This window comes from Rhineura floridana, chromosome 11, assembly GCF_030035675.1.
Source record: "Rhineura floridana isolate rRhiFlo1 chromosome 11, rRhiFlo1.hap2, whole genome shotgun sequence".
NCBI lineage: Eukaryota > Metazoa > Chordata > Lepidosauria > Squamata > Rhineuridae > Rhineura > Rhineura floridana.
This window is the reverse complement of record NC_084490.1, coordinates 44,769,619-44,788,494: the sequence shown is the minus strand read 5'-3', so window position 1 is coordinate 44,788,494 and position 18,876 is coordinate 44,769,619. Positions and strand designations below refer to the sequence as shown.

At 41.8% G+C, this 18,876-nt stretch overlaps 1 protein-coding gene across 7 annotated transcripts in view; it reads right to left on the bottom strand.

Annotated features, from left to right (window-relative positions):
* SKAP1 (src kinase associated phosphoprotein 1) overlaps positions 1-18,876 on the bottom strand; it is a 523,306-nt gene that overhangs the window by 46,473 nt on the left and 457,957 nt on the right. For 6 of the 7 annotated variants that reach the window (XM_061589928.1, XM_061589927.1, XM_061589930.1 and 3 more), the window contains 2 exons: positions 17,353-17,415; positions 9,600-9,712 (listed from right to left, as the gene is read on the bottom strand). In XM_061589928.1, the coding sequence (XP_061445912.1) occupies positions 9,600-9,712; positions 17,353-17,415 (176 nt within the window). The remainder of the gene's footprint in view (positions 1-9,599; positions 9,713-17,352; positions 17,416-18,876) is intronic. The other variant, XM_061589929.1, reaches the window with a different exon arrangement.

Here is an 18,876-nt window from a genome sequence, read left to right as displayed (position 1 = left end):
AGAGGACTGTGGACATATTGCTGCACTCATGGAGAAAGAATGCCCAATGCAGAAACATTGGGGTGCAGAAGAATCCCAAAGGAAGAAGGCATGTAGTTCTATGTAGGCTTCCTAGATGCAGTCCGTTGTTTCCCACAGAACAACATTTGGAGAAAATTGTCTCCAAATACAGATTGTGTTTGCTGGATCTGGATGCATATGGGAGCTGCTTACTGCATTCTTTAAGTGTTAGGTGGGTAAAGTAAAGATCTTAGGATTTAAAAAATGAGCGGCATTTGAAGCCATAGAGTTCTTCATTGTGCTTTTAACTGAATCATAGGAAGGTTAGAGAGTTGAAGGTCAAGCACATCTGCCTACCACAAAACTCCTATTCTTGCCACAGCTCATCCAACAAAACCCCAGCCACAACATGCTACAATTCCAGCAAGTGAATGATTTGTCAGCCTCACCAAAAAGTATCTGCAGATCAGAAAGCTCTGCATCACTCAAACAAGCAACACACTACAGAGACAGTTCAAAATATAGCCTCCAAAATCATCATCCAATCTGATCTGGAGAGAAAAATTCCCCTTGATTGCTAATATGCTAAACACGCAATTCTGAGCATAGGCAAATTTCATAACACAAAGTTACTCTACACAGTACATAGCACAAACCAAAGTATACACTTGGCAGAGAACTACAGCCAGTTCTGGCTCTCTGATGAGCACACTCATGTTTAGACCCCATCAGCCAGTCGTCGTCCCCCAGTCACATCTCTGGTCTATACTGCCCTCTGTTTAAAAAAGTTGTTGGGGTTTGGTTGTGCTCATTTCCATGTAATGTTTAGTTAGTCCCTTATCTGTGAGGCTCACTAGATGGCTTCAGACAAGCCACTGTTGTCTGACCCACCACCCTCACAGTTATGTACTAGGCTGGTGATGGCTGAGTAGATTCTCCACTGGGTCCTTTGTCTCATACATAATCCTTGCTACGAGGCTCTGATATCTAAATGACTGCAAAGCACTACACACACACACACACACACACACACACACACACACACACACACGGATATTAACACTAACAATAAGATATCCAACAATTCTTCTACAGCGGTGTAGAGTCTAGAATTGTAGAATGTAAGCCCTCTGGGGGCAGAGACCATGTCACACTGGTGTTCTGTACAGCACCTGGCACCTGGCTAAATAAATGTTAAGGAGAAGAATAAGAGGTAGGTTTTTTTTTAAAAAAAAATCAGGGACATCTGGCAACACTAGGGTCAAGCCCGACTGCTAAAAGTGGCAAGGTTTGTTACAAGCCCTGAGTGTCATTTAAAAACACCTGAGGCTGCAAGCTGGCTCAGGTTGTTGAGCGTAATCACTGACTGCTCTGTTAATGGTGCTAGTGAGCAGGTCCAGAGCAGCTTTATCAGTGGTGCCAGAGGTATGTTGCTATCTCAAAATCTCCAGCTTTGCTGTGTTCAGTTAGATTGCCCAGGTTTTAATGCCAGAGCCGCAGCAGTAAAAAGGGTTGAACCACATTATTTTTTAAAAAAAGGCCTAAAGCTTACGAAACACATAACATCCTGTCACAGACCCCATGGCAACAGTCAAACACCTGCAGGCTACACCTATCCTGGGGGCTGGCAGTGCAAGCCTGGGATCTTGAAGGTTATGCCAGGCAGTAGTGCCAGAGGTTGGTAGATCAGGGCTGGAGTTTACGAGAGACAAACTGATTATGCACAAATAGGAAAAGCACCTTTCATCTCACACAGATAAGAAGGGTGAGTTAGCAGATGTCCAAGATTTAACATATAACTCTGGTGTAGGCTAAGGAAAGGCAAGTACTACTCTGTGTGTACCTGTGTCTGGCCTGGAGGCTCCAAGAGGTCTTTTGTATTTTTAAAAGTTGTGCAGGGGGAATTCCACCTTGTGGTTTTTCCCATTACAGGGTTGCAAGAACACCTGCACTTGGCTGACTTTCTCTTCTCCTAAAGATACAGGATCAGTCTCAGGCCCTGAACCTGGCAACCCTAATATAAATACATTAGCATATTCAATTTTATGCAAATTTAGTATCATGGGGCTATGCCCTTAAATCTTTTTAGGATCCACCAGTGCCCCAGGACAGAGCCCAGCAGCCTGACCAACAATGCCAAGATATGAAGATGGGCCCTATAGATGCTAAAAGTGTGCTGCAACATTGAGTCATGGCCCTTTGTTCTTTGAGCTCCCTTCTTGGAGTATGTAATTCTGCCTTTCTCCACCTTCTTAAAGGCCAAAGCCTCCTGAAAGTTAACTAAAAAACTGAAATATAACAAGTATTAAAACACTCTGATCCACACCATACCTTTAAAGCACATTCAATGCACATTTAAAGCACATGACTTCCCCCAAAGAATCATGAGGACTGTAGCTACAGCCTCACAGAGCTACAATTCCTAACAAACTACAGTTCCTAGGAGTCTTTGAAGGAAGTAGGTGCTTTAAATGTAGGGTCCCTAACAGCCAGTCCAAATGGAAAGGCTTTATATACTGCTTTTGGACAGATATTCATTTCCCCAGTAAGAAGGCGTTCCACAGTATTGTGAAAAGAATGACCGTTTTCACCAGGACATTAGAAGGCTCCTTGGTTGTTGCTGGACCAAACACGAAAGAGAAATCAAATGTTTTTCTAGCCAACCTAAGTCTCAATCTAAATTCACATGATAGTCAGATTTTGGTACAAACCATTTTAGAATATTAACAGGACATAAGAGTAGGAGGCAACCTTGCATTTTAAATATGTCTGCCCCAAACTGTTTAAAATACTGCTTTCTATTCCAGTTCATTACAGTAGGGCTAGTTCACACAATGCTTTTCCTTAAGTTGAAGTCAACATAAATAAATTTATGGTTGTTGAACCAGTCTTGTGAATAGCCCAATACAAATGTTTCTAAGCCATGAATAAACACAGCCGGATTCGCACAGCTCTGGAGTTCTCAGATACAAATGTTGCAACTCCAGAAACTCACATTTAATTCAATTTTTTTTGAAATCCAACACAATATTTAGAAACTCTTGCCAGCCTTAAGTGAAGAGAAAAACTTGGGACTGAAAACCAGCAAAGCCTAGGGCACGTTTACAAGTGATGCTTAAATTGGTTTCAGCAAGGGTTACTATCATTTTGTCATTTCAAAAAGAGTACATTTGGCTTCAATAAGTGAAAAGTAAGAGTATGCTGTTGCACCATCTCAAAAAGAGTACATGTACTCTTAAAAGAGTACAGTTGGTAATCCTAGTTTCAGCATTCCCATATTTGTAGATCAAAAGAAAACATTAAGTGACTGGAACATACTCTGGAATTAATAGGTATACGAATGGGTATGCTGCTTTCTCTCTTATCTTAACAGTATTGGCAAGTGACAGTCCACACAGAGACGAAATGAAATAAAACCTGGCAAACTTTCAGGATTTGGATATTTGAATAAAATCAAATGTTTTTAAACACTGGCTTTGAGGATTTTTTTTTAAAAAAAACTAAATTTTCTGTTGATTTATTATTCTATCGATTATTTCAAACAACAAAAAAAAGAAATATATTTTTTCTCTTTAAAAAATCCTTAATTGGTTCATAATTGAGCATACTGAAAAAGTCCAGTTAGCAGATGATAAATCACAATTTTTGTAGCCATATGAAAATCTGGATAATTCCCCCTCCCCCCCCCCAAAAAATCAGACTAGCGCTTACAATACACTTAAATCTGCTTCCCACATTGTTTTTAGGTAACATCCAGAAGCAGCTTGCTGGATGGAATAGAGGCAGAACACTAGCTTTCTGGCAGGTGAGTTACTGTTGCTTACTGGGAGGCAGAAGGAGTGGGGTGAGGCAGTGAGGAGGTTGGTGTGGTGCAAACACACTGGTGAAGTAAATCCAGCATTCCTGTTAGTGCATTTGCACCACACCTCCCTCCCTCTTAGCAATTCACCTGACAAGAAACTAGCACTGAAGCTCCACCCCATCCAGGGAGCCCCTCTGGCCACATTTAAAATGTTTGCACACATTTTTAAATGTAACTTATGAATGTGATGAGGATCAAACTACACATTACATGCAAATACATGTTAAGGTAGCCCAAAGGCCATTTTTTCAATAGGAAAAGCTGCTTAGGGTGCAATTTGGAGTGGAGAAATGTGAGCACTTTCAATTGCCCTCTCCCAATTTAAATGAGGCTTTCTCATGTTAAAAAGAGACCATTGGGCTACTAATGTATGCTTTTATGTATAAAGTACAGTTTGGCCCTGAGACTTCCTGTGAAGTGTACACTTGGCAGATCCATTTCTGTGTGACTGTGTGTGTGTGTTATGCGTGAAACAGCCCACTGGGTGTCACTGGTGGAAAGATCTCTCATTACACAAAGAGAATTGAGTTTTTCCTACAGAATCTGAGTCTTTACAGGATTGGAGGTTGTTTATTCTTGTTTGCATTTGAGAACACAGAGTGCAATATTGCATTTCAGTGCTACCTGGGACTTCTGTTACATTCCTGAGTGGGATTATCTATGATGCTGAGGACAAATCCACTTTCCATTAAAAATCATTTTAGAGTAAATATATGGGGTTCATGCAGGCAGTTCTTGTCCCACTTGCAAGATCAGATAGATTTTGCCTACTTGATATTGAAACTCAGCCAACTAACCCCCATTCAGCCCCAAAATCACATCTCCCCATGGCTGACGCACGAAATGTCAGACAGGACCTTAGCAGCAGACAGCATGCATTCCTAACAACACCAGATGGATTTTTATATTAGCTACTATTTCATGTTCAAGGCACAGCAACTGCACTGCTTAAAAAAGAAAAAAAGAAAAAAGCCAGCCAGCCAGCCTCTATACTGCTGCCACGCTTGCTTCGGCGAGATTAATTCTGCAAAATTAATTGGGACAAGATTGAAAAGGAAATTAAAATGCAGCTGAGTGAACAGGCTTTTCAAACACCTTTTTTTCTCTCTCACTCCCCCTCCCTTGCTTTGTAACTATCCCCACCCCCACTCCACCAAGCTTTATTCAGCCTCTGTTTCTTGGGTGGTCATAGGTGAGTTCTGTTGTCATGCAAAGTAATTTATGAAAGGAAGACACTCAGGGACCAATTGGTTACACGTGAGGAAGTTGTGCTGGAGCTCCAATCTGGAGCCACCGAAGGGAGTTAAAACCAGGTCATATTCTCACGTGGCTGGGGCATGCATGCATGCATGCATAAATGACTGAACTGTGTACATGCTGCTTCACATATAAATCTGCCATATCTATGTAGCTTAATTTTTGTTGGTGGATTAAACCCTGTAGACAAATTGTTGGTTTTAAGCCTAAGGGGAAGACCTTTAACAAACAAATACTTCAGAATTCTGGAATGGCATATTCTAGAAAGAATAACATTCGGGAAAACAAATAGTTAATAAATGAATGAGTATAGCATAGCCAGGAACTGCCTTGGTGACATTACTGAATTATTTGGATGGGGTAGTCCCAGGAAGACTGGAAGAATTTATTAGAAATCTTAATTACTGCACAAATAGGGATGGACAAATGAGCCTATTTCCTGTCTGTGTCAATTTCGCACTCCTGATTGCTCCTGAGTGCCCTCACTGTGGAGCATGTAGGTCGCCTTCCTACTCTAGTGACCTGTGTGCAATGAAAATAGGAGGGTTGACAGCAAGAGCATAGGTAGTGTAAATCTCAGTCTGAACCTGACTGAACATGTGTGAGATCGCATTACTGCACCTACCACATGGTGGTGCTGGTGGTGAAGAAAGCTTTCTTCTTCACTACCATTTTATCCTCAAGTGACCATCTGGCAGAGTTTTTCTGCGTGGTGAATGGGCTTTTGTTATCTGGCTAAGAGACCACTGATTTGACACTCTCAGCAGCCTACTGTAACAACTTGATGAAGCACTTTAGGGACAAAATTGCTCAGATTCAGACAGAAGTGGATGCCACAGTTAGAGTAAGTCCAATGGAGGTATCCAGCGAATTGTGTGTTCAGACTGTACTGGATCAGTTTTTATTTTTGCAGCCTGAGGATGTGGACAAGCTGCTTCTAGAAGTGCAGCTGACCACCTGCCCCCTGTCCCTTCCCCATCTTAGCTTCTTAGAGCTAGCTTAAGGGGTTGACTGGGTGGGTTCAGGGAGTGATTAATGCTTCACTGGAGGAGGGTGAGATACCATCTGCCTTGAAGGAGGTGGGTGATGTGTCCTCTCCCTAAGAAGGCCTCCCTGGACCCAGAGTGTTAAACTACTATCATCCAGTGGCATTTTTGAGCAAGATTCTCAAGAAGGTGGTGGCGGTCCAGCTTCAGGTGTTCTTGGAGGAGACTGAATATCTGGATCCATTTCAGTCTGGCTTCAAGCCCTCTCACTGCACTGGAACTGCCTTGGTTGTCCTGGTTGATTATATTTGTCAAGAGAGAGATGAGAGTGAGACTCTGTTTGTTCTTCTTGACCTCTTGACATCTTTTGATACTACTGACCATGGTATCCTTCTGGAATAGCTCAGAGATGTGGGGCATTGCATTTCAATGTGGTTCTGCTGCTACCTCCAGGACCAGTTCCAGAAAATAATTATGGGAGGCTACTGTATGATTTATTTTTATTTATTATTTGATTTATATCCTGCCCTTCCTCCCAGCAGGAGCCCAGGGTGGCATGATGTCATGTTAGCATTCCTGTGGTGTTCCAGAAGGTTCTGTCTTGTTCCCCATGCTATTTAACATGTATATGAAGCTGCTTGGAGCTGTCATTAGGAGTTTTGGAGTGAACTGTCATGCCCATTACCTAGAGGGCCAGGTTCAAGGATCTGGTTTTGGTGTACAAAGCCTTATGCAGCTCGGGACAGGATACCTGAAAGATCGACTTACCCCTTATACACCCAGTAGATCATTGTGCTCTGCAGGTGAGGGCCTCCTGCAGATACGATCTTATCAGGAGGTCCGTTCCGCACAACATAGGAAGCAGACCTTTAATGTTGTGACACTTGCCCTTTCGAATTTCCTGCCCTTAAATATTAGACGGGCACCATCTCTGTGATCTTTTCAGCACCTACTAAAAACCTTCCTCTTTCAACAAGTCTTTTAATTAGAGACCTTATCCTTGTCTGCATCTGTGTTGGAATTAATTTTTAAGATGTTTTTAAAGCTTTTTTAAAAAAAGATCTTTTTAAAGATACTTTGTTTTAATATGTTTTAAAGTCTTTTGTTTTCAAGATGTTTTAGAGTAGTTTTTAGTGTTTTTGTTTGCTGCCCATGGCTCCTTCTGAGAGGAAGGGTGAGATATAAACAAACAAACAAACAAATGTGGGTGAGACCCAGCTCTATCTCTCTGTTCCATTTGAATCAGAAAAGGCAGTGGAGGTGTTAGGTGTTTGGAAAAACTGATGGCCTGGATGTAGGCCAACAAATTGAAACTGAATCCTGAAAAGACAGAGGTGTTATGTGTTCCAGGTTCTCGAGTGCAGGAGGTGAGAAGATGGCCTGTTCTGGAAGGGATTGCACTCCCTTAGAAGGAACAGGTTTGTAGCTTGTGGTATTCCTGGCTCTAAAATTGTCTTTTGAGGTTCAGGTGGCCTTGGGTGATGACTCCTGTTGGCCAATCTGAGCCCACCATAACCTTTAAAGCCCTAGCCACAGTCCTTAGTCCAAACAATTTATATATAATATGAAGAGACTGTTTAAGCTCCTGCTCCTTTTCCTCGATTGCTCCCTTGAAGCCTGATTCTTGCCTAGTTTTTATTATACCAGTCTCTCTGGCCCACTTGGCCTAATGGTTAGTTTCTCAGTCACTCAATTGTCTGGATCTGGACCACTGCTTACACCAATTTATTCATCTGCACATCTGTGGCAAAGAAAGTACTTCACATTGCCACATTCCTTCACCCCTCACGTCTGTGCTCCCCTCACCCCGACATCACACCTGACCAAGCAACTCAATTACCCTTGCAATTCTTGAGTGATTACACACATGCTCCAGCTATTTTTGAGACAAACGTTGCTGTGAGGCAAGTACACATGAAGGGTTTGAGTTGGGGAGGGAGATGGGTGGTGGTGGAAGGTTGGTGCAAAGAGAGAGAAGGTGGAATTATGATTATTTAGATCCATGGTTTTCAAAACTTTCCAGCTGTATGTTTTGGGTAAGGAAATTTAGCACAGACATTGAGCTCATGGAGGAGGATGGCCAGGCTGGTAGGCCAATTGGTCTACATGAACTGAGAGTGCACGCTAGAAGACTGTCTTCTTCATTGGCATCCTTGCTATACCTACCAATCACACCATTAATGCATTTGTTCATCTGTAATCCTCATGGCAAATAAAGAATCTCACTATACACTCACCCACCCCACACCATATTACTTCAATGCAGTAATGCTTATTTAGGATTGTAGACCTACTCAGAGTAGACCCCTTGGAATTTATAGACATGATTAGCTTATGTTGGATACAACCCATTGGGTTTTTTAAATAAGAAAGTTGTCCAGCAGCTCTCTAGACACACAGTTGGAGGATACAGATGCACCAGCTAAGGAGTCTGACCTGGTTTAGAGCTCTGAGCCTGCTGCTGGAGATCAGGAGACCACTGGGCCTGTAACTGACAGGAGCTCATAGAACAACCTCCCATAGAATCAGGCCGGTAGAGCCAGAGCCAGAGCCAGAAGAACCCAATACCTCCCACAGTACCTCACCAATCCAGCAGTGCAGGGACCTGAGGAGGACATGGAGTGTAAGAGGAATACCTGTCTTCAGGCCAGAGGGCTGGCTCTTTAAAGATCTAAGTTCTCCACAAGGGGGTGGAGTCTGGGTGATACAGGCAGGAGGGGGGGGAGGCTTAAAAAGGTCCAGTTAGCTTTCAACCTCTGTTGAAGTAAGCTGCTCACACGGGTAGAAATATACTCACTGTTTTGCCCATTCCAGTGTATCTCCACCTCTCTCTTCTGAAAATGGGGGCACACAACACTAGTCAAACCCTGTCCCTTTTTACTGCAAAACCTGGTGGGAGCAGCTTGAGTGCGATTTTTTTTTAAAATTCAGCTTCAAAGAGATTTTGCTACTGATCAGTAGATCCACCCATTCTGCCTCCAGTTGTGACTAATAGAAATACATTGTTGTAGGCAACTAGTGTGTTCACAGCCTCAGAGCTATTTGTGCTTCTGCAGTTCACAAATTGTTTTGTCCTACTTGACCACACCTGGTAACACCAGAAAGGCTAACCCTTCCTGTCAAAGATGTGCGATTTTGTAGCCTTTGGAGGCTATGCACTTTCCCTCCCCTATATTTGCAGATTTATTCAGAGTTTAAACCTAATAGCAGCACAGCATCTCTTATGCTGCAAGTTAACTACCCCCAGAAAAAATCTAATACATGAGGGGTATTACGTGCACACTACTGGCATCAAGAAAATACTGAAGAAGTATCACAAAGATATTGCAATGGTTATATCAAAGTTCGATTGATCATGTGGAAAAGTCAAAGTCTGAACCTCCCCCCACACCTTTGAGAGGTACCCTTAATGTTAAAGAAGTTTATTTCTTTTCCTTGGAGGAACACAATTATTTGGCTGCAGGCTGTGATAGTAAAACTGCCTCTACATATACCTTGCTGATGATGTGTATCAAATCTCCCCGTTGGAATGATAGTTCATCTGGATGGCCACCAGTGCAGTCCCACAGACCTTGATAGTAATTTGCATAATTTCTTATGAGCTCTTCTAGAAAGAGAAAGAGAGAGAAAAGAGGAAAAGATTATAATCTTAGTCTTCACACCAATAGCTGCAAGGCACACTTGATTTCTCCTTAGGCAGCAATTTAAGGGAATGTCAAATTCTGGGTTCTGAATCTCACTGATGTTCCCCTCTAGTGGCAGTGGGTGGAGGGTGCTTGGGAGTGTTGTGTGTATACCTGTGGCATGGAGGTGCTTTCTAGTAATAAGGACCCTTCTGTTTTTTGTGCAGTCAGGATAGATAAAGGGAGATTTTTTTTATTACAAACTTAAAAAAAATGTCTATGGGGAAAATGGAAGATAAAACTTCCATGTGGCATTATACAAGGCCTTTTCAGCAGTGCCCTCCCCACTTGATTCGATTCAAGGTGGTTTTAGGGAACCCTGTTAATTTTAAACAGAATTTTAAAAACTTGCTTTTTTAAAATCATGGCCTTTGGGAAGTAATTAAGATATATGAATGGGAAGTCGTCTTTTAGAGCTAGTAGGGTTATTTTTTATTGTATGGCATGCTGGTCTGTGCACTTTGGATGGAAATGGATATTTTAAATGTTTAACGATTTTGTTGTTGGATTTTATGGATTTGTATTGTAAACAGTTGCCTAAATGCAGTCTAAAAGTCTGTATTATAATTACGTATGTCTCTATTTCAATAGGTAATACTTTTTAGGGGGTGTGTGTCTGTGTTAAAAGTGTGTGATTATGTGTGACCACTATTAGAATGTGGCCCTTGACAGCTTTTCACCAGAGTAATGGGGGCACTGGCTTCCAAAAAAGTCTCCATCCTTGTCCAAATACATGGTTTGATGGTTTTTCAAGGAGATTACACCTCCATTTCAGTGACAGGATTTCCATAGCTAAATACTGGTGCGTTTACATCTCAGGAATTTAAACCAGGCCCCTTCCCCAATTGCTTTCTTGTGCTCAAAAATTAGGGTGAACAAAACCCCATGAATGGAGCTATATCACAGAAGGTACAAATGATGAAGCAGGTGGAAAATCATTATTATTTGGATGTAAGGGATTTCACAATAAGAAACTCTCTGAATTAATGTGGCCAATTTTAGATTACCTACATGTGCAAGGGGCATTTGTTGAAATGGGTAATGGCAGAGCAGGGAAAACGCAAATCTCAGCAACAGTACATAACAGAAAGTAGGTCTGCTTTTTTCATGTGAGATATTGAGAAGGGAACAAGGGGTAAAACACAAAACAGGGAAGAGAGTACTGCAGATAATGTAGAAAATTAAAAAACTGCTCAGGGCTCAGAACTCCTGATCTAAAGAGAGAAGCAAGCATGGAGCTTATCACTAGGCAACCATAAGTGGGTAGATTCAAGAGTCAAACTAGTTTTTATCCCTCATGTTTTGAATTTTAATCTTTTCACTATCCTCAACAAATTAGCGTCTGTCTTAGTCAGCTTCATATTATTTCAGGCTTTCTCCAGGAGGCTGAAGTTGATTCCTGGTTTCTAGTTCCTTATGAGCTATATGAGCAGCCTGAATAAGAAGTCTGCACATCTCTGCACTCCAAAATGAGTTTTGCACTCCTCCAAATCATAAGCCCTCAGGTTCTCTACAAGATGCCCTAGCATTATATCCGGTCTAAAGCTTCATTGTTGTACAAATAATTTCCAAGTGTGATACTTCCATGCCAATGATTGCCAATACATCTATGAATATGTTCCATTGCTTAACTCCATTCAGCAAAGGTCCCTTACAACTTTAATTAGCAGCTTCCTCCTTGCAGCTTCCTTTTCTAATTGTTTTCTGTTTAATATAATCATTAACATTGTTCATTAACAATGAATTGCCTTAATTAGTCTCTGTTATTACAATATAGCTCTACTTTGCAATATAAAATATAAAGAAAAAGAAGTCAGTATTCAAAACCTCACATTGTGGGTAACAGTGTAGTGCAGTGGATAGAGTGTCAGACTAGAATCTGACAGACCAAGGTTCAAATTCCCACTCAGCCATGAAGTTCGCTGGATAAACTTGGGCCAGTCACTATGTCAGCTCAATCTACCTCACAGGGTTGCTGTGGTGATAAAATGTGGAGGACAATCATGTATGCAATCTTGAGCTCCTTGGAGGAAAGGTAGGATATAAATGTAATCAATACATAAGGGCCAATTAAGGAGCAGTAATCCTGCTGCCTGTATTAAAAGGAAGAATTTAAACATAGAAGCTTTGAGGAGGAAGCCAACTGTTGGGTATGCTTTAAATTGGATTCCTGCATTGACTTGTTGGCATTACAGGCCCCTTCCAACTCTACTATTCTATGATTCTATAAAGCAAAGTAGCTTTGAAAGCCGCAATAGCACCATGCCAGTCCACATTAGACAAGCATGGTGTTGCAATTGCATGTCAATAGAAACAATGGTCACAAATCAGGTCTGGTAAAAGTTGGGAATATAATCTAGAAAAGCTGCAAAGCAACAGGCTGGCAATGATTTCACCTGGATTGTTCATTTTGAAAAACTGGAATGACAGATGGCATTTGCCCACTCAGTAGCTAACATAAGCAACATAAGAGCAAACTCCCATCATCCCTGACCATTTTCCATATTAGTTGGGGCTGATGGCACCTGAAGTCCAGAAACATATGGAGGGCCATGGGCTAGACACTCTTGCTTTAAGTAAAACTCATCCCTATCCTAGTTAAAAATGCACCTCCCCGCAAGAAAATTTAATGAAAACTTTCTAGATCAAAACAGATGTCCCTAAAATACCTCAGGCCCTTGTAAGTTAAAAAAAGAGCTGCTAAATAGCTAAGATCGATATCTTAGGAAAACCATGGTTAAGGAACCGTTTGGGACAAAAATAAAGAAAATGATTATAATAATTTACTTAAATAGTGCCCCTCCCTTCACTTATTGTGATTTACATGAATGTAGTAAAACAACAATAAAAGCATATTAGAAACCATTAAAATCATTTTTTTAAAGTGATGGTGATGGTGGTAGGGGAAACAGGCAGCGGAGGGGGAGGAACCAAGTAGGTTTACATGAATCCAATAGTACAGGATTTATTTTAAGAAAGAGCTGAGCTCCAAGAACTATTTTCAGTGCCAGCATTCCGCCTTAGAACATATGAAGCAATAATATAGAGAAATCCACCTCTGAGCATATGAAGAGTGGATTTTGTTTTCACAGAGGAAGCCACAGCCGGTCCTCACACATTGCAGCTTCAGGGTTAGAACTTCTTGCTCACAGAATATAGCTTCTAATAGCTTCTGGCAGCCTTGAGCCCTAATATTGTCTTTAGTATACATTAAGCGCTGGAATAGTGGTACTTCTAAAATCCTTGGTGTAGGCAGGAATGGTGAAGAAATATGATTCAGTTTGCATTTAAAGGCAAACCTACCAAATCTGCACTTTCCAAAACAGTGTGTGAACCAAACCACAGCCATCCAACAAAATTCATGTTTCTGAATGTTGCACTGCAGTTCTCCAGCAAAGTACTGTACATAAATGCATATACTAGGGTAAAGTATGCATATGAATGCATATATTAGTGAAAATAACATACAAAAATGCATTGTGTTAGGGGAAATGCTTTCCAAAAATGTGTGTATTAGGCAAATTGCATACAAGAATGTGTTTGTGAGGAGAAATTTGCACTTAAATGCTGAATTTTCATGGGGATTTTTTTAAAATGCAAATTGTTGCAGAAATGTGGAGAACTGAATTTAAGATTGGAAAAGTGAGAAACTGAGAAAACTGAATCTGGGAGATCCATCCATTCCCTAGATGTAGGAGCTAAAAAAAAGCCTCTTGTCTCCAGCCCCCACCCAGAGGTTGGAGATGGGAATACCATCTCAGTGGCCTCGATTAACCAGTTTACTTGACCACTGCTGTTTCCTGTGCTGCATGCAGAAAGACAAAACCCAGAACTGCAGGAAGCTCAAAGCAGTTCCACCTAAGTGCTTCTTTCCTGAAAGGGGTCCATAGTACGATCCAACATGGAAAGAAGCAGGTGGGCTGGTGGGTAGGTGGAAGAGGACTGATCCAGGAAACAGGCTTTCCGCCCAGCTTCTGCATGGGCTGAATTCTCAAGGGAAAAGCAAAGGGGTGAATGAAGACTCTTGTGTACTCTGGAAGGGCAGGCTGCCTGTGAGTGAGTGGCTATGATTGAGAAGGCCAACTTTCCAGTCCACAGACCTTCCCTGCTCTCCTTTCCTCTTTGTGCTGGCAGCTGTGACTCTCCTTCCGCTCGTCTTTGGTTTTTCAGTGGGTCTGTATCCACCCACTTTTTTTTTTCATGAGCTTTTCCTCTTTTGCTTTCCTCATTCCTGGCTGCTCTGTTTCCCCTCCGCCCTTCTGTTGCCTGAGTTTTATGGGCCTGGCTCCTTCTCAAAGGTTTTTTGGTATCTGTTTCCTGAGCAAGGAGGGGTGAGGGAGTAGGAATATTCAAAGCATTTGCACTTGTGGGAAACAAAGCACCAAGAACTGGATGCTAAATTGGGCAGCTTGATGGAAGTAAACATCCTTGATATGTCAGTTTTAGCCAACTATAGATTTAAGAATGAAGCAGTGGTGTGCACTATGCATCTTTCCTCTTCTGTGTTTAAATTTTGTACTATGACAAGCCAATTTCCTCTCTTGAAATCAGGAGATTCTACATCTGTTCAATTTGCTTAATTTGGTCTGATGGCCAGGAAAATGTTCCCCTGCCCCATATCATGTGCTTTGTAGGGACATGTGACTCCATTTAAGAATAGATTTTCAACTGCTTGTTGAGAATCAGCACAAAGCATACAGTTCCCACAACTGCCATCCCTTGACAGGTGTGAAGGTATCCCACTGAAGGACTTGCCTTCCCTTTGCTACTGTTTTGATCATGCACTGAACTGCTCACCTGGAGCTATGGGTATGTTTCCTGAGTTGCTGTGACTTTAGATTATTTTTCTGCTTCATCCCAAGAAACCCAGAAGGATTACAAGACAGGGTGTCAACATAAGCATATCTGCATGTCACTGACGATCACTCGTGGCCGAGTAAAATTGTCTTCCAAGAATTGGCCTCCACACAGCCTCCCACAGTGAGGACATAGGTTTCCAGATGGAAGATGGTCACGATGAGGATTTGCTTGACGTGCCTTCTGCTTAGCTCATTTGTCCCTTTCGCCCTGTACTCGTGCTTCTTCAAAGTCCATAGCACCTTTGATAATGGCCGACCTCCAATTGGGACGCTCCTGGGCCAAGGCTTCCCAGTTCTTGATGCGTATGTTACATTTTTTTAGATTAGCTTTGAGAACATCTATAAACCTCTTTTGCTGTCCACCGATATTCTGTTTTCCATCCTTAAGTTGGGAGTAAAGTAGCTGCTTTGGAAGACGGTGATCAGGCATTCGAACAACATGGCCGTTCCAGCAAAGTTGATGTTGGAGGATCATTGTTTCAACACTAGTGGTCTTTGCTTCTTCTAATACGCTAACATTAGTCTGCCTATCTTCCCAAGTAATTTGCAGAATTTTCCGGAGGCAGTGTTAGTGGAATCTTTCAAGAAGTTGGGAGTGGCGTTTACAGATGGTCCATGTTTCACAGACGTACAGTAAGGTCGGTAGTACAATGGCTTTGTAAATAAGCATTTTGGTCTCCCTGCGAATATCCCAATCCTCGAACACTTTATGCTTCATTTGGGAGAATGCGGCACTCGCAGAGCTCAGACGATGCTGAATTTCAGCGTCAATGTCAGCTTTTACAGAGAGATGGCTGCCAAGATAAGAAAAGTGATCGACATTCTCCAGCGTTGCACCATTAAGCTGGATTGATGGTGCTACAGAGGGATTGGTTCGCACTTGCTGATGAAGCACTTTGGTTTTTTTGATGTTAAGCGAGAGGCCAAGCTTTTCATATGCTTCTGCAAAGACATTTAGGATAGTTTGAAGATCTTCCTCTGAATGTGCGGAGGCTACATTATCATCGGCATATTGAAGTTCTGTGACAGAGATTGTAATTACTTTACTTTTTGCTTTCAGCCTACTGAGATTAAAAAGCTTTCCATCTGTTCGATATGTGATTTCCACACCAGTGGGAAGTTTCCCCTCAACAAGGTGTAGAATCATGGCAATAAAAATAGCAAATAAGGTCGGAGCAATGACACATCCCTGTTTGACACCTGATCCCACTTTGAATGGATCACTTTGAGAGCCATGTCATGTTGTCATGAAGGAGTTGCAAAACATTCACAAATTTATCAGGGCATCCAATTTTCAGAAGGATGGTCCAGAGAGCAGTTCGATTTACAGTATCAAAGGCCTTAGTCTGATCAATAAACACCATATACAGAGGTTGGTTTTGCTCCCTGCATTTTTCTTGAAGCTGTCGTGCAGTGAAGATCATGTCCACTGTCCCCCTGGAAGGGCGGAAACCATTTTGGGATTCAGGGAGGATGTCTTCTGAGATAGGTAGGAGGCGATTTGCGAGGATCCTTGCAAGGATTTTACCTGCGGTAGCAAGAAGAGAGATGCCTCAGTAGTTCCTACAATCTGCTCTATCACCCTTCTTGAAAAGCGTGATAATTATGGCATCCCTAAAGTCTTCCGGGATCTCCTCCCTCATCCAGATTTTTTCGATGAGCTTATGAAGTTGTTGTGTAAGTTCAGGCCCACCTTCAGCAGGAATCCCATCAGGTCCACTGGCTGTTATTCTTCATTTGATTAATGGCTTTACTGACTTCATCCAAATTAGGGGATACTGCAAGCTCATCTCTAATTTGTTGTTGTGGGATTTGTGAGAAGACCTCATCAGCCGCAATAGAGTTACAATTAAGGAGGTCGTGGTAATGCTCTTCCCAACGCAGTGCAATAGACTCTTTGTCCTTTAGAAGTTTGGTACCATCTATTGAACGTAAAGGATTTGTACCGTAATTTGTTGGTCCGTAGATGGCCTTTGTGGCATTAAAAAAGCCCCATGCATCATGAGCATCTGCAAAATGCTGGATTTCTTGAGCTTTCTTTATCCACCAGGCGTTCTTAAGTTCTCTAGTTCTTCTTTGGACCTCAGCCTTTGCACTGGCATAGATTTTTTTCTTAGCAGCACAGTTAATGTCTTTTTGTCCAGTAACATAGGTGCTCTTTTGAAGATGCTGAGAGAAGGACAGAGTTGCTCTAAGAGAACTCACACTTTAACTAACAAAAGCTAGTGATTGTTAGAAAAAAATGGCACCCTCAATGTTTCATTTTTCATAACATTTGAGAGAAAGAAATTGTGCCTAGTAACAAAAACCATTAAAAAATAAACAAGATCAAAGGACATTGGTACAGAATATGATCCAGGTTTGAAAGATGTATCAGAATCAATTTCAACTAAGCGTTATCAGCTTCAGTTGCCTGTAGTTCTTACCATTAGGAAGTTTAAAAAGCTATACTCCATGTGGTAGCAGACCCAGGTTTGCCATCAAGTATAAACTTGACACTGAGCTGCAGCCAAACTTTGCTTTCTAGTGCATGGACCTGCATGATACATGTGTATCCAAACATGAGTTCATTTCATGCACATATTATATTTTTATGTGTACAATTTAGAAATTCTACGTTTATACCTTATATATACATCCTGAATCAGGATCTGAACTCAGTTCCAAACTGGCACTTTTTCAATGTCAGTATGGCAGTCTTTTACCTGTTTTCTCCTTATTTCCAGAACCTTCTCTGTTGTCCGTAGCAGGCAAGCCAAGTTCCTCATCTAAGAAGTAAAATAAATTTAGCAATGTCTGCTAGCAAGCTAATTCTGCCAAATTATTATCTGGATTTTATAGCCAAGAAAGCTCTAAAAATAATCACAAACAAAAATACAAATGTCTGTGGCTGCCAATCATTATTAGCAGTGATGGAGGGGGAACCGCTTTAAGAATCAATGGAACGTTAGTAGCACGCACAAGTTCTCTTCAAACTCATCTGCTCCAGACCACGAGGGCATAATTTGTGCCAGGACTCTGCCTTTGAATAAAGCTCTATAAAACAAGGTAAGCATGAGGATAGCAAAATGCCACAGAGCACGTCATCTTTTCCTTCTGCATTGCTGTCAGAATTCACATCACTGCTGCATTTATGTTCATGAAATTCTTAAGTATGTTGCCATCTTGCGCAAAGGGAGGCACTTTTCATTTTAACTAACATAAACATGCATAAACATGGATCTGCAAATTTAAAAACAAAACCTGCAGGCATAGCAATGATGGTAGGATGCAGCAGCACAGGGCTGGCTCTATCATTAAGAGTCAGGTGACAGATGCTGGGAGGTGGGCAGCAGCAAGGTGTTGAAAGACAGAGCTGTGTGTGTCATGTGACCTGCCCTGCACCTTTTAAGCAAGCCTGCTGCCCTCATGTGCAGCAGAGAGGGTATAATCCCATTGCCAATGTTGAAGTAAGTTTCAGCTGCACCAGTCCGTAGGCTTCTGTACATAGAATGGGAGGGAATACTACTCTGTCCTTGATTTCGGCAGCAAAATGTCTTGGGATGGCCTACAGAGGATGTTTTAAGAGGGCAGCATTAGGGAGCAAGACACCACCTGGTTATGATTTTAAAGCCACATCCTGTTATGTGATGAGGCACTTAAATTCAGATCTGGAACCTGAAAAGACTAAAAGGATTCTGCTAGAATCAGATCATAGTGAATCCTGTTGATACAGTACTAGTAAGTATATGAAGTACACACAGATGGCCTGGATACAGCAGGTAAGGTTTTCTGCTGTGGGGTCAGCCCAGCCCCCCCCATGAATGACATGTCTGGTCACTCAAGCAAGACATGTACAAACTCTAGACTAAACAGGTTAACCTCAGTTTCAGACATGCTATCCCCTCCCCTCCTCTCCCCTTCCCTCCCCCGTCATTAAATTTATTTGCTGCTCTTTTTAGAAACAGTTTTAAAATATTTAACTTGGTACCTGATGCCCTTCCATGTCATTCACAGAGCTAACAGCAGTTTCAGGGTAAAGGGATTTATTTAAATCAGGGAAATGACATGCAAGGGAATGGTTAAACCACTCTTCCCCCAGTGCTACTGCCCTCAACTTCAAACAACTGTGTGGGGCTGCTAATTAGTACCCCAGTCTCAAAATCTACCACAGATATCCTGCATCATGTCTAGTTTAGCCTTTGATGAGTTTATTCTTCTCAGTATGATCTCACACAGATGGTAGGATG